Here is a 14,843-nt window from a genome sequence, read left to right as displayed (position 1 = left end):
ATGCATTGGTCAATGAACACTCTGCCGCTGCCTCCGTACGTTGAGCTCGGCGTCCATTCACTGAGTGGCCTCCTGTGGACCCTCCTGCTCTTGTTTCTGTGGCACTGCTATCGGATGGGCTCCGACATGCCGATCCCAGGCCACGCACATGCTGGAAAGCTCAAGTCGAGCTCGAGACGCTCCATGATGTCCCGTAGCGGCAGCTGCATCGGAACAAAGTGCAGTGCACGATCCAAGCTGTCGAGGAGCGATCAAATTACTCCTTTTATTTCCATGGAAACAGTGGAGGATGAGGAGCAGGGACAGGGCTACCTCACCCCAGTGCTGAGTCATGCCTTGTTCCCTGCCCAGGCATCTGCAGAAGCCAAGAAGCTGTACACAGCACTGCAGGAATATGCCAAACGCTACAGTTGGGTGGGCATGGGACGCATTCATAAGGGCCTCCGTGAGCAGGTATGTTTGTTCCTGGCAGTCAATCTTGCATATATATTAGTTATTTCATACTAGTCCAAGATGTGTCTGCACAGCACTACAGCTGCATAACACTGTGTAAAAGTAGTCGTCATTACTCCACATTTGGAAACATTTTTGAAGCATTATTAAGCCATAACTATTGATTTCTCATTGTTCTCTCTTCAGGTCAGGCTGAATGATCTCTCTGCGATACAGAAGCCTCATCTGTTCTTCCTGCCAGATGTCCCAAGTGTTCCTTTCTTCCCACGTGATGCGCATCGACATGACATTGAGGTCTTGGAAGCAAACTACCCTGTAATCTTGGCTGAGTTCCAGGCTGTTTACCAGCGAGGCATCGACTCGAAATCAGGCTGGACCAGTTTAGCGCCAAAGGTAATTGAAATATATGAAACAAAATGTAGCATCCTTAGTAACGCTACCACAACACTTACACAATATATCACACAGTAAATGTTCATACAGATTCCTTAGTAGAAATGTGTGATTTCAAAACTTATTTGATTTGAGCAAATATTAATGAAAAATGAATGGCAAATATGGCATAAAAACCTAAGCAAGTAAGGAGCCACAAACACATATGTGAAAAAACACATAATGAGATAACATTTTGCCTGTTTTTAACCTTTCTAAGACCCTTAACATAACAGTGGTAGATAACAGTTTTTACACTGGTGTTCAAAGAAAATGCATGACTAATCCATCATGAATTACTAAATTTGTGGTAATTTTCTGTAGATTGCATCAAATAAAATTGACCTGCTGTGATGAGATGGTGTAATATTTCATCAGCTGTTACTTTCAGATGAAACTAAGGCGACTTGAAGGCTTTTGATAATATTTCAGCCCTGAATGACCCTGTTAGGAAGCATGAGCTCCACAGCAGACGCAGACCTTTTGTGTACAGAGGTGAACCACACATCGGCCTTTTTAAATTTTTTTATTTTTATTTAGCTTTACAATTCCCTTGGCTACCAAGAGAATTGTACTTCCTAAAGTTACTTGTCTGATTAAAGTGAGCAGCCTGTCAAAAAGACAAAGTTTAGGGAAGCCCTTACCTGTCAGAGTTTCTTCCTTGTGGAGGCCATCTTGTCCTGAAGTTTACAGAAGGCCAAGCCTCCAGAGCAGCTCCTTTATTGGCTCACTGAGTAGGTGTGATAATAGATGTGTCCCGATTGGCCAGTTTAAACTGGGCAGACAAGCCCCCCTTCCAATTTAGTAGAGTGTGGTGGGAGAGGGAATGGTTTGTTCAGATGCAGTTGTTGGATACAGTTTTTGAAAGTTTTTCTCTTCCTAGTTTTGTTGCTCTTCCTTTTTGGAGATTTGCCTTTGGTTTAAAAACTGCTTCCTATTTTCCAGCACCGGGACCATCATGAGGTTTGTCTTCCTCATGCCTCTCAAGACCAGCTTCACCCCTCCTTGCACTCATTTAGGAATATTTTAAGAGCACATGCCAAATATTCTTTTACCTTTGCCGTATCTATTGATAGATATAATTTCTATTTATTTATTTGACAAGGGACAATGCACATTAATCAACATTGTACAATGTAAACATGCCCGAGTTAGCTAAATGAAGCTAGTTTTCATCGGTAGTCTCTTTGGCAGGTGTCAAAGCCAGCCTAAAAAAATTTACAAAATTAACATCACATAACAATTTACACATACAATAAAAATACAGGGGAAAAAAAACATGCAACCAATATATTTACATTTCCTGTGACAATTAGTGCTCACAGGTCTGTCTCTAGATCATTGTTATTATTATAACATATAATTTTTAACAAGGGTTAGAAGTGTGAAATTCATTGGTGATGCACTTCCTTTGACCAGCAGTTTGAATCCGTGTGAGAGAAATGAGTTAGACGCCGACCAGGCAAAACCTATCATATCAGAGTTAAACTTTCAGACAGTATGAGGGACAACCTAAGTAATGACAGTTTATTATCTAATTTATTGTTTTTAAGTGCAGAAACTCAAGTAAAATGGTATAAATTACTTCATAAAAAGCATAGATTTATTATACTGCCATGGTAGTTCTAATAGACTCACATACAGCAACCTTTAAAACACACATAAAGCATAGACCCACCTCCGACCTCTGATATTAGTTAAATGTATTATTACTCGGTTCAATTCTAAAACTTGGATTTCGTCTGAGTCCTATGTTAAATTCAGATCATTGTGTGTTTCAGGGCCAGGCGGTGTTTTCTTTGTACAGTGCAGGGGTCTGCATGGCAGGAAACTGTCGCTCCTGTCCCTGCACCTACCGGACGCTTCTTTCTTTGCGTACGTTTATAAGCAGCAACTCACTGGGATCTGCAGGATTTTGGCTGTTGGGGCCCGGAGCGACACTGGGGAGCTCGTACGGACCCACCAACACTCGCCTGCGGTGTCATCTTGGTACGTTGAAGAATTACACTCCTCGTGGGTTTATCTGCACTTTCTGGAATTCAGACTAATCTGAAAGATCTTTCACACAGTATAGTCAAATCCCCTCTAATTCCACATGCATCTAGTGACATATGTTTTTATGAAATTCACATGCACTTTGCAGCGCAATCTCTCAGGCATATCAAGGTACAACATATGTGCAGATTCTCAATCATCCAGGTCATGCTAATCCCAAGAGCTTCAGTAGAAAGCAGCTGGGATTTTAACTTCTTGAAGATGTTTTACCTCTCATCCAAGAAGTTAATACAGTTCTAACTGATGAGGAGTGGCTAAAGTTAGTGGCTGTGTGACTTTAGATGCTAACAGTTGTTAGATCTGATTCTTTGGTTGGAAGCCCAAGAACAAGCCGGAGAAATCTTCCGTTCTCAGATGCAGAATTTATTTAGGTCACAGGTAAAGTTTTACAGTGCTGGAATTCAGAGGGACAGAGAGGAATCTCATGTCCAGCTGAACTGAATGTTTTCGGTTCCAGGTTACAGATATCTTCTTGGGCTGGGCCTGCCAGATTGGGCCAAGATTTAATTGGCCAGTTACTAATGGCGTGGACAGGCATCCTTCTGTGCTCTGTCCACGTCCTTGATATTTGGTAAGCAACGTGTGCGGATGTTGTTGGTACGGCGTGTAGCTAAAGTAACAATCGTATCTAATAGAAAAGAGGAGTTTCCACTGTCTCCAAGTGTGCAAACCGGTTCTCACCGGCCATATTATCTTCAAGGACATATGCTGTTCTCAGTAGGAAAATACGAAACAGAATCATAGGCTCAGTGCAAAATACCGATTCAGAATACATAATAGCTCGAAACGTACTTAATTATAACACGGTTGTGAAACTTTCTCAAGTCTGCGTTACAAGTATCTGGTAATTGAAGTTATAGACCTGCTGCTCTGTTTAGAGATGGCTCTTCCACACTTTCTCAAACCATCTGTCTTCTTTTCCGCCCATCAGCCAGTGAAATGTGTTCAACATCCCAAAAGAAAAGAGCAGTCCAGTCGCCTTGTACTGCAGCTCTTGAGTAAAACACGGCATGAAACCCTGTAGGATCACTGACAGAAATACTCTAAATTGTGTCAATTAACAATGCAACGTTAATAAAGCTGAGTGAGGGAGAACTACTGTGGGATTCAGCACACTAATGTGGATCTCATAAATTGTTGTCCGACTGTACCAGACCAAAAAGAAAAAGAGAAAAACAGCCTGACAAAACGCTAAACCACTGCATAATGTGATGCTTTTTGGGTCAGGACTGGAGTGCATGTCCCTCCAGGCCCCTTTGTACTGTGATCCGTCTGACTTTAATCCTCTCAGTTTTAAGCACAAGCAGACTTGGATTTTGGAGGGGGGGGGGGGGATAATACTACTTTACATCCAAAGTTGAAAAACAGACATTTTACTCTGACTTTTGTAGGTCTGCAGACTCCACCGCTGTGTGAGCTGGTGGTGGGAGGAGAGCCTCAGTGCTGGTCAGAGGGACACTGTCTCCTGGTCGATGACTCCTTCCTCCATACCGTCTCTCACAAGGGTCAGTGAACCACACGCAATATGGAACCTTGTATTGTAATGTGTGATTGTAAGTTATATTTCTGGACTATTGGTGGTCTATAGCATTTATTCATTGAAAAACATGCAACTAGAGTGAAGAAAAATTGGTGGTTGCAAACAAATCCCAACATTTAACCCTTTTTTGCTCTTATTAGCATTCTTATGATTAAAAATGAAATTCAGTGGATATTTTTGGGGCCCAAAATGACATTTTTGAGGTCTTTGCACCATTTCAAGACCTTTTTCCGACAGATGAGTAAAAAAGTGTACCTGTGTCCGTTTTAAAGGCCCTCCAGATTCTGGTCCCAGAGTCATTCTGAGCGTCGACCTCTGGCATCCAAATGTGGCTGCAGCTGAGAGACAAGCGCTGGACTTCATGTTCAGCCCCGACCTGTGAATTTGCTCCTGCACTTCTACATGCAAAGGATGCCTTACCTTAACCCTGCTCGTCCTGGGTCCTGCATCTCATTCCAGTCAGTGAATCACTGTGTGAATCTGCCCTAAGAATTACACAAGCCATCAGCAATGCTTTCAAGTGCTGTTGAATTTGCTGCCTGCGCCCGGGATTGCACCGTGAGGGACCTATGCTGTAATTAGACAATGCTACATGCTCGACAATTTGGCTGCAAACTGCAAACTGGCATGGCCTGAAAGCACAAAGAGCAGACCTGGTGTTAACTCTTGTAAATATTTGCATCTTGACGTCTTATCCTATGCCTGTGAATGCATGTGCAACCTGCCTGTCGTGATCACCGGACTGTCGATGCATGTGCTCATATGGCTTCAGGTGAAGGTGCTCAGGCAGCTTTGTTTTGAAATGTAGGCAGATTACCTACAGCTAAACCAAAAAAACTGTGAGAACATGAAAATCCTATAAATGCAAATTTCAATTTATTTTTGTTTTCCACACTTATACTAACGTACTGTGGTGCTTTGTTCTCTTAGTTCTGTCCTCTGTCTTGCTCGTATGTTTCTATTTTGAATCAATTAGATTTTTCTTCGTTCAGAATTTGTTTGTCATTGATGGATCAGTTCTGGTTTACATATGTACAGTTTTCGCCACGTCTGTATTTTTTTGGGAATCAAAATACCAAATAAATGATTGAACCAATTTTGACTTTGTAATTCGATTTTTATTATCAATATTATTTTTTAAATATACAGCCTAAAAAGAATTGAAAGAGGAAGAAAAAGAAGAGAAAAATTAGAATCAAGTGCGAGTAAATCGAAGAATCGTCAATTAACTTTGGTAAAGGAGTAAAACACTTGTTGATATGTTATCAAATACAACTAATTCTGTTGTGGAGCTCTTGACATATACAGTTGTCCTCAAATTTATTCATACCCTCCAATTAAAGAAGGAAAAATCAGCTGTCACTGAAATAAGTTGAAATTGACAAAAGTAACGACAAATAAAAAATTAATGAAAATCATGACATTGCTTTTGAATTGTGGTTCAACAGAAATATTTGAAAAAAGCAACAACAACAAAAAAACTCAAACAAGCATGGTGGGATCCGTAAACTAATATTTTGTTGAACAACCTAATTTGTCCAGGACCGTTTTTTCTTTCTTTCTTTATTTTTATTATTCTTTTCAACCACAATTCAAAAGCAATGTCTTATTTCACTAAATTATAATTTAGTAAATGTTTATTTATTATTACTTTTTTCAGTTTCTAGTTATTTGAGTGACTATTGTGAATTTTGCCTTTTCTTTAATGGAACGGTCTGAATACATTTGAGGATGACTGTAAACTAGCATGATGAAGCATTATCTGACAGCATTCATGCATTTAAATAATAATAAACTGCAAAAATGTTTATTTTTATGTGAGTTCTAAATGGCCAAAGTCATTATTTGGGGGTGGGGGGACCATTAATTGGTAGCCAATTTATTTCTCTTTAAAAGATTGTGCTTAAAACTCTCGTTAAGGTCCTACTATTTATTTTATTTATCTTTTTGGTTACTTTTTTTTTTTATTCAGTAGATGAGAATTAGTGATTCTGTCTTATCTGCCATCTGTTCTTCGGAGGGTCCCATGATGAGGATTACAAAGCCTGAACTAATCCACCCTAGAGAGGCAGATTATTCCTGAGATTGTTTAAATGTAGTTGTATGTATGTTGTCTCATGATGTATGATTCATCCATCGCTGGACATCTACTCCGTGAGATGTAAGAGGAAGCAAAACATGCAGTTGTCGCATAATATAACAACTGAGCATTAACGTCAGATGTCAGCATTAAGAAAAGGCAAGAAAAAAAAACCTGTTGTCTTAAATTTGCTGTCCAGCAGGTAATCATAATGATGGAGGTGCTGCAGACACGTTTTCAAGCATCAATATTCATTTAAATTTTATTTTACTTAAACCTCATAACACATGAGGAAAACAACACTGACACATACAATAAATGCAGTCGGACTTCAAATCAAACACTCATATTGGTCGCTTAATTAAACAGTATTTTGCTTCGTAGCTACTGCGTGTCCTCACACTGACTCCGGAACAGTTGTCCACTTAATATTAGGCTAAAGCCCCAAAAACAAAAACAGCTTAGTTTTCTGACAGAAATAGATATTGTGACACCCGGCAACTGTTCTTTTGTTATCCAACAGCATTAGTAACTGGAGGGATTTTATTTTAAGTAAAAGGCTGCAAATGAACAAAATGGCCGGAAAATAAATCTGCTTTTTCTGCCAATCTGCCGTTCAGAAATGATATCAATCACACTCGAATTGGGATTAATCTGCTCGGCCTCTAAAGTATTTTTGTTAATTTAGGCTGAGTTAAGCTGTGTTTAGTGAGCTATCTGACGCAGTATGTATCTGTGTACGTATATAATCTATTAAAGTGCAGGTCGGTGCTCAGTAATCACTCCTCACATTGACTACTGATGGTAAAGGTTTATTTTTGAATGCTTTTTCCCCCCAGACACATGCAGAATTTCTCATGGAAGAAAAATATGAAAATGTACGAGGAAGATACTGTAAGGTTTTGATTTTTTTTTTTGTTTGTTTGTTTTTAATTAAGGGTTTCCAGTCAGTTTGATGGGTGATGTAGCTGTGCAGCAGGAGATTGGAGGAGAAACGTTAGCATCATGAGAAGTGCCTGTGGTGTAAACCCAAACGAAATGGATGTACTTCTGAGTCCATTCATATATCAGTTCACGAGTACTGTGCTGAGTAAATGACCATCCAATCCATGATCTTATACAAATGAAATCATCTCCTCTCTTGGTCAAAAACAACAATTTATTTATAGTTAATAATAATAATGAAGATGTCACCTAATTGTACTTATGGAAGAAAAAAAAGGGGAATTCACAACATCCACTACTTCCAACATATAACACTAAAGCATGTTTAATAGGGCAGAGCCCCATATCAAAAAAAAAAAAGTTATTCTGACAGCATTTGGTTTCACTTTCTATAAGGCCAACCTTTGAAGCAACGTTTCCACAGTGAAGTCATTTCATCTCAAACCATTACATTTTAGCAACATTTCTGCTCAGCCAGCTCTGATTTGCCTGAAAAATTTACTGCATTTATCAAGATATGTGTGAAATTTTAGTCTGATATATCAAATACTTTCGGAGATAATTAAAAAATGATAATAGTTTCCTGCCTGCCCACTCTCAGTACATCGTTTTTTTTAGTTTGAATGACATTTTCTCAGGAACTATTGAAGATAAACGCCTGAAATGTTTTACTGTTTCTCATCATGTCTTTTATTCAGGATCTGCAAAAATGTATAAGCAGATGAATAATATGTGCTTATAGCTGAGTTGAAATATATATAAAAAAAATTGGAGCTGTCATGAAAAGTCCCATCTTTGAGTTGATGTAACCAAAAAACAGATAATGCAGAAGTCAGGTAGGGATATTTTCCGAACCACATGCAGCGGAATGTTACAATAAAACACAGAAAACATATATAATACTCTTTAAAATTAAATACCTGATCACAAAACACATCCACTTGTGTGTTTAGATACTGAATTAATAGCAAAATGAGAAATTAAAGGGAAAATTTCAGGCTTTTATCTTTAATAGTTCCTGAGATATTGTTGTTCTAACGCCTTTACATTTCAATGTCTGAAAAAAACAAAAACAAATAAAAAGTATTTGAGCTTTCAGTCTGAAATCTTACAGGTACAATTTTAAAAATCCATAATTTATGATTAAAAAGTTTCAAGCAGTTTGTTTGCTGTACTTTTTGCCAACGTAATTTCACCACTGACAGCTCTTTTGTCAGCACTGGACCCACATTTATGAGTTTTTTGTTTGAAAACAGTTAAAATGACATTTACACTCACTGCTCACTCACAGGGACAGATCTGAGGGATTCAGGGAAAACTGGATGACAAACTAGTTGTACTGAAATATTCAAAAAAAGAAAAAAAAAGCTCAGCCACCACTTTTAACAGAGCAAACAAACAAACAAAAAACCCTCCTGTCTTTGTCGACCTAAAATTAATGAGTGACACATAACAAGAAAGTGAGATAATCCATAATGAGATCGTCATCAGCATACAACTTAATAAAAAAAATCATCCTCTCCCTTCACAGTCATCCATTCAGCGCTTATTTCCGTGACATCATTTTCACAAACTCTGTGAAGAGAAGCAACAAAATACTGATCAGCTAAATTGCTGCAGCAAACTGAGAGTCACATTTATACCATGTATACAGCAGGTTCACACTGAACCTACAGTCGTCCTCAAATGTATTCATACCCTTCCATTAAAGAAAAGGCAAAATTCACAATAGTCACTCAAATAACTAGAAACTGAAAAAAGTAATAATAAATAAAAATTTGCTAATTATAATTTAGTGAGTGGCCCTGCGATGGACTGGCGACCTGTCCAGGGTGTCCCCTGCCTTCGCCCTAAGTCGGCTGGGATAGGCTCCAGCCCCCCCGCGACCCTAGTGAGGATTAAGCGGTGTATAGATAATGGATGGATGGATGGATAATTTAGTGAAATAAGACATTGCTTTTGAATTGTGGTTGGAAAGAATCATTTTTAAAAAAATCAAACAAAATTGTTCAAATGATAAAATTAGAGCCCTTTGCTGATGAGCAGGGGTCCAGAATACCTGTCAACAGCTGCAGAAGTCTGACTGAGAGTTACAGGAAACACCTGATGGCAGTGATTGGCTCAAAGGGTTGTTCAACTAAATGTTAGTTTATGGGTCCCATCATGCTTGTTTGCTTTTTTTCTTCTTCAATATTTCTATTGAATCACAATTCAAAAGCAATGTCATGATGTTCATTAAATTTTCATTTATTATTATTTTTGTCAATTTCCGCGTATTTCAGAGACTGAAGCTGTTTTTTTCCTTCTCTAATTGGAGGGTATGAACACATCTGAGGACGACTGTAGATGCTCATGAAGTTCAGCTGTTTTTATTTAAGCTTTTAGATGACATGAAATTACAAAATTAAGTTTTAAGTTCTGTGTCTTGCTAAAGAACTCCTACTAGACAGTAAAAAACAAAAAAATCAAATCTGTTTTTGTGGTTTTTTTTGCTGTGTCTCACCCTCAAAGTCGACCGTTCCGTCTCCATTGTTGTCAGCTTCCTTGACAATTGCCTCAATTTCCGTCTTGCTGGCGTGTTCCCCCAACAGCTTCACCATGGCGTGTCTCAGCTCGTCAGATGTGATGGCGCCGTCGCCATCGATATCAAACTGCATTAAAAGGGAAGAAGAAACCAACACATTGCAAAGCTTGTGTTGAGTGTTTGGCTAGATTTCAAGTTTTAAGTTCATTTCTGTCCACTGTGGGGTGCCAAAGACAACAAAGACAGATCAGAAAGAAAAGAAAAGAAAAGAAAAAAAGGATGTTAAGCTTACCTCCCTGAAAGCATCTTTGAGTTCCTTCAAGCCAATCATCCCTGCAGTTTCATCCAGCAGCTTGGGGGTCATTAGTTCCACAAAGTCTTCAAAATCCACCCGTCCTCCCGCTGTGATAAGACAGATGATGTGACTAATATAAGCACAAGAAGGCTGTAACAAGGAATCTGAGATCTCTCGGGGTGGAGTTATCCTCCTTGCCTTTGAATGAAGGATTGATCAGTGGAATTAATTTTGTCAGGTTTCATAAGTCCAGTTCACACGCAATAACGGGCTTCTTTTGAAAATAGAGGATAAAAGACACGTATTATTCCTGAAAAAATTGATAATGTAAATCTAATTGTCGAATGTGCATCAGGTTACAAGTCTTTAAGATGCTTTTCATTACATTTTCAAAGCAGATCTGGGCAAAGAATGCTGCTACTGTGCAAGTTCTTCTCCCAAAGAATGTCTTAGTTGTTCTCCTCTCACATGTTCTATGAAGTAAAAATGTGCATTCCAAAGAGTGTGGTGCGTTCACGTTCGTTGCCATCACTCACAGTTCATGTTGATGTTCTGGCCCAGTTCTATCAGCTCCATTTCCGTCGGCATGTAACCCATGGTCCTCATCAGGTTCCCCAAGTCTTTACAGCTTATCAAACCGTCCTTGTCCTTGTCAAACTCCACGAAAGCTTCACGTAACTCTGGAGAGCAGACGGATTGGAGCAAGTTAAGAACTGCATGTGACTGAGCTGTGAAAAGATTAGAGAGTGTATATGATTCTTTAAGGTCCCATATCGTGCATCTTTCCAGCAAATTAATCTCCCGTGTCCCCACAGTGAAATTTTCAGCTCAAAATACAGCAAAGGTGGTTTATTTAACCGTGACTGGTGACCGTGACTATAATGCCTGGTTTTAGGAATGTTTGAGCTGCTGCTCTTTTCAGCTCACTGTTTGCATCTCTGGCTGCCAGCTGGATCTGTCAGTCACAGTTTGAGCTGCATGTCTATTTGTTATTCAGATATTTAAACTAATCATAAGGAGGCTTGAGCAACAGCAAACAGTAAACGTCTTCATGTCTTTTATTTTACACCTCCAAATACGATATAAATGGATTTTCACCATATGGGACCTTCAACAAGTTCATACGAAAAGTAAAATTTACCTTCTATCTCGTCGTGTGTGAGAGTTCTTGACTGCAAAAGAATAATGGTATTAATATAAGTATGGTTTAAGGTTAAGTATGCTTTATACACACAGTAGTGTTTTTTTTTTGTTTTTTAAACAAAACTAAATGGTTCAGTGAACACCCCCCATGAAATACACCCGAGCTTATTTTTCATCTGTGGTCCGTGAACAGCTGTCACCCTGAAAGCAAAAGTCACTTTACCCAGAACACCGTGTTCACCTGTAAGACTCCATAAGCCCCGCATGTAATTATATAAATATGTATTGCAGAAGAAAAAAAGAAGTCTCTAAACACAAAACATTCAGTTGTTTGTGTCCCATATCAGTATGATTCGTTCAACATGTGAGTTTGCATAACTTTAAATTGTCCATTTAACTTCTTATAAATAAAATAAAGATTAGTGCATCACTTTGGAAAGTGCTGAAACACAAACTTTTCCCAACTTTCCAATTCCTTCCCAAGTTTTACAGCAATACATTCTCACGTTACACATTCATGGCATGTAGAAAAACAGATGTCAAGACTTCATTTGTTAAACTACACTAATACACTACACAATTATGTGTCATAACATAACTGTGCAATCTGTTCAATAGTTGCTTTCTTTCAGAACTTTACTAAATCTGAAATTGTAATCATGACTTTCAATTACTGGAAAATGAGTGATCAGTGTAGAATGCCACCTTGGTAAATGTGCTTCAGTTGGGTATTAAATATGAAGGTTTTGTGCAAACGTAGCCGAGTCTTTGAAATGAAAGTTTCTGCCCTAATGGTGTAACGGATCAGGTAAAGAAACTTTAGCCACGTTCCATCTTCTTTTTCCCAGAGCGGAAATACTTCCCAAAATAACAAAAACATATAAACAGATTTATTTTATGTTTACATGAAACTAATGAATAACACAAATACACCTAATTAATTTCAGAAAACATTAAGACTGAGGCAAGTGTTGTAAATAATAGAAAACAGTCATAAATCTACTGTATTAAACTGTCCTGTCAAATCACAAAAAGCACATTGACTTACTTGTCTCCTTGTTCCTCCCCGGAGAAAGATGCAGGCTTGTTTAACACTCATGATGACAGCCAAGTTGTATTGTTGAATTCCTTTGTTTTAAAAAAAAAAAAAAATCAATAAATTCACTGTGTAATATGCCACTGTATCATTTGCTTTGTTTTCTTCAGTGTGTGTGTGTGTGTGTGTGTGTGTAAACGGCGATCAGCAGTGATCTGCGTTTGCCAGAGACGAGGGATGAGGTCTCGTGTGGATTATCTCTGCAGCTTTGGTCTGGAAAAGAAAGACGGGCTTAATGCTGTGCACATACAAAATTTCCCACACGTAGTCAAACATTAGCGCTGTTCCTAAAAGCTTTTGTGCATAATAGGTATCATCAGTTTTTAATGTCTGTGGATGATAAATAAATAAATAAAACAAGAGCACTGTTTTGCAGCTTGTTAAATATTAACCTCAGTGGATACAAAGGATTTGCCACAATGATCCGTCTCAGCATGATGCAAGTTATCAGAAAAACTAACGAATGACTGCAGCTCTCTCAAGGCCTGTTCGCTCTACAGGGGAATGTACATCGTCAGCCTATTGCATAAGCATATAAATAATGCTTTGGCATAATTAAAGGCTCTGTGCAACTTAAGAAGATGTTCCTGCATCTACACGCCATCATCACAAGTGTAGTCTGTCGCACTGCATGAAGCACAGTTCATTCACTCAGAATCAACGTCAGTTCATCACATAATGCCATGAGATCACTCTTGTTGAAAAAAAAAAAAAAAAAGAATCTTTTTACATAACATCCGGCTCATACACATTCCATACAGGCAGATTAACTGCATTCACCACATGAGATAGACTCACATTTCTCTTTCTGTGCAATGTGGTGAGCTCTTTTGTAAAAGCTGTCAATGCAAGTAGCATTTATCGTGGTGATATCATCCTAATATATTCAAATAGTGAGCTGCTAAATAGACTTTGTTCAGAGTTGTGATGTCTAACACGAGTGGAGATATTAGTTATATATTGGGTTATTGTACTTAATATGAAAGCAAGCTGATGAAATTCCACTGGTGCTGTTGAAATGTTTTTATTTCATAATTTTTTTTCGAAACAGGAGCAACAGAGGAGGTGCTTTAAAAAGGTCTAGCCATACAGACAGATATCATTTTATTTTTCTGGAAAAGAGTTTTCTGAACTTTGATACGATAATGAAACTAACTTAGCGGTTGATACCAGTATAAAATAAGCAGAAATGTTTATGAGTGCTGAAGCAAGCATAAAACTCCAAGTAACTGAAGTTTTTTTTTTTTTAATCTTAGAGACTCACGAGTCTCCTTTATGCAAATCCAGATGTTAAATCAAGATTTTTTTAAAACAGTGGTTTTGAGATGATGGTCAGACTGTCTGTTCTGCTGTAAGTTGCTTAAAGCTGTAATACACTGATAAAAAAAACACATTAGTGTTGTAAAAACAGGTTTCTCCATGCATCTTGCAGCAAAATGCAGCTGAATCACACAGCAGTGTTGAAAATGTCTGTTTGCACATTCTTGTTGTTGTTTCTCTTCTAACTTCTCACTCATCTGTTTACAGCTGTCTCGTAATTTTTCCTGCAGAGCAACTGGAGTTCATTTAAGTTAGCGCTGAATGCACCGGTTCAGACAACCTGCACTGGAATGCACAAGACCAAAAAGGAATCACAAGAGATAATCGGAACAGCTGGATACATGTGAGACTGGATGTTGTGTTTTAGTCCAGATCCACAGAACAACTCAGTTTGACTGTTATCAAGAGGAGCCAGCAGAAGAACTGAAATCTATTGTAGTATCATAAACCAGTTTGACACCACAATAGATTCCCGGAGTGTGACTTTTTTTTTTGTTTAAAATAGCTGTGTTCTGTTTACAAGTGAATATTATTAGCTTAAAAATAGAAAGTAAAGATTATTTGGACATAAAATGAAAAATTATTCAGGTGGCTCTATGTGCTTTCAGATTAGGCACAATTAAGGAAGGCCGGGGCCATTTCTTCTCTTATCCTTCAAAAAATCTTTGTTGAGATAATTGATGAGAGAGAATTTCACTTTAGTTATTTGTGTGAAACATCTGATCTTTTGCTTCCCACACAAAACCTGTGAACTACATGAAGCTGATCTGACGTAATCATCAATGTCAGGTTTGCGGCATCACTTGGTCTTTATTCTGTTTGCAAGTTCTGTTAGTCTGGTTGTACAAAATGCAGAAAAGAATGTAGAAAACCTACACAAACAAGACGGAGTTTTGAATGATGCTTTTTGCAAATTACGCTGTCAGACGGAAGGAAACAGGAACAGAGAAAGTGCTCCCT

At 38.3% G+C, this 14,843-nt stretch overlaps 2 protein-coding genes across 2 annotated transcripts; one reads left to right on the top strand and one right to left on the bottom strand.

The window, feature by feature from the left end:
* asphd1 (aspartate beta-hydroxylase domain containing 1) lies at nucleotides 1-4,862 on the top strand. Its single transcript, XM_008305007.1, has 5 exons — nucleotides 1-453; nucleotides 640-846; nucleotides 2,667-2,874; nucleotides 4,332-4,445; nucleotides 4,753-4,862. The coding sequence occupies exons 1-5, from the start codon at nucleotides 1-3 to the stop codon at nucleotides 4,860-4,862; spliced, it is 1,092 nt and encodes a 363-aa protein (XP_008303229.1).
* A 4,189-nt stretch (nucleotides 4,863-9,051) lies between these two features.
* On the bottom strand, nucleotides 9,052-12,566 carry cabp5b (calcium binding protein 5b). The gene is made up of 6 exons (XM_008304996.1): nucleotides 12,516-12,566; nucleotides 11,466-11,496; nucleotides 10,861-11,004; nucleotides 10,322-10,431; nucleotides 10,009-10,156; nucleotides 9,052-9,080 (listed from the first exon to the last, which is right to left on the bottom strand). The coding sequence occupies exons 1-6, from the start codon at nucleotides 12,564-12,566 to the stop codon at nucleotides 9,052-9,054; spliced, it is 513 nt and encodes a 170-aa protein (XP_008303218.1).
* Nucleotides 12,567-14,843: the final 2,277 nt, after the last annotated feature.

Source organism: Stegastes partitus, unplaced genomic scaffold (genome assembly GCF_000690725.1).
Source record: "Stegastes partitus isolate 25-593 unplaced genomic scaffold, Stegastes_partitus-1.0.2 Scaffold43, whole genome shotgun sequence".
Taxonomy (NCBI): domain Eukaryota; kingdom Metazoa; phylum Chordata; class Actinopteri; family Pomacentridae; genus Stegastes; species Stegastes partitus.
This window is presented reverse-complemented; position numbering and strand designations above follow the sequence as displayed.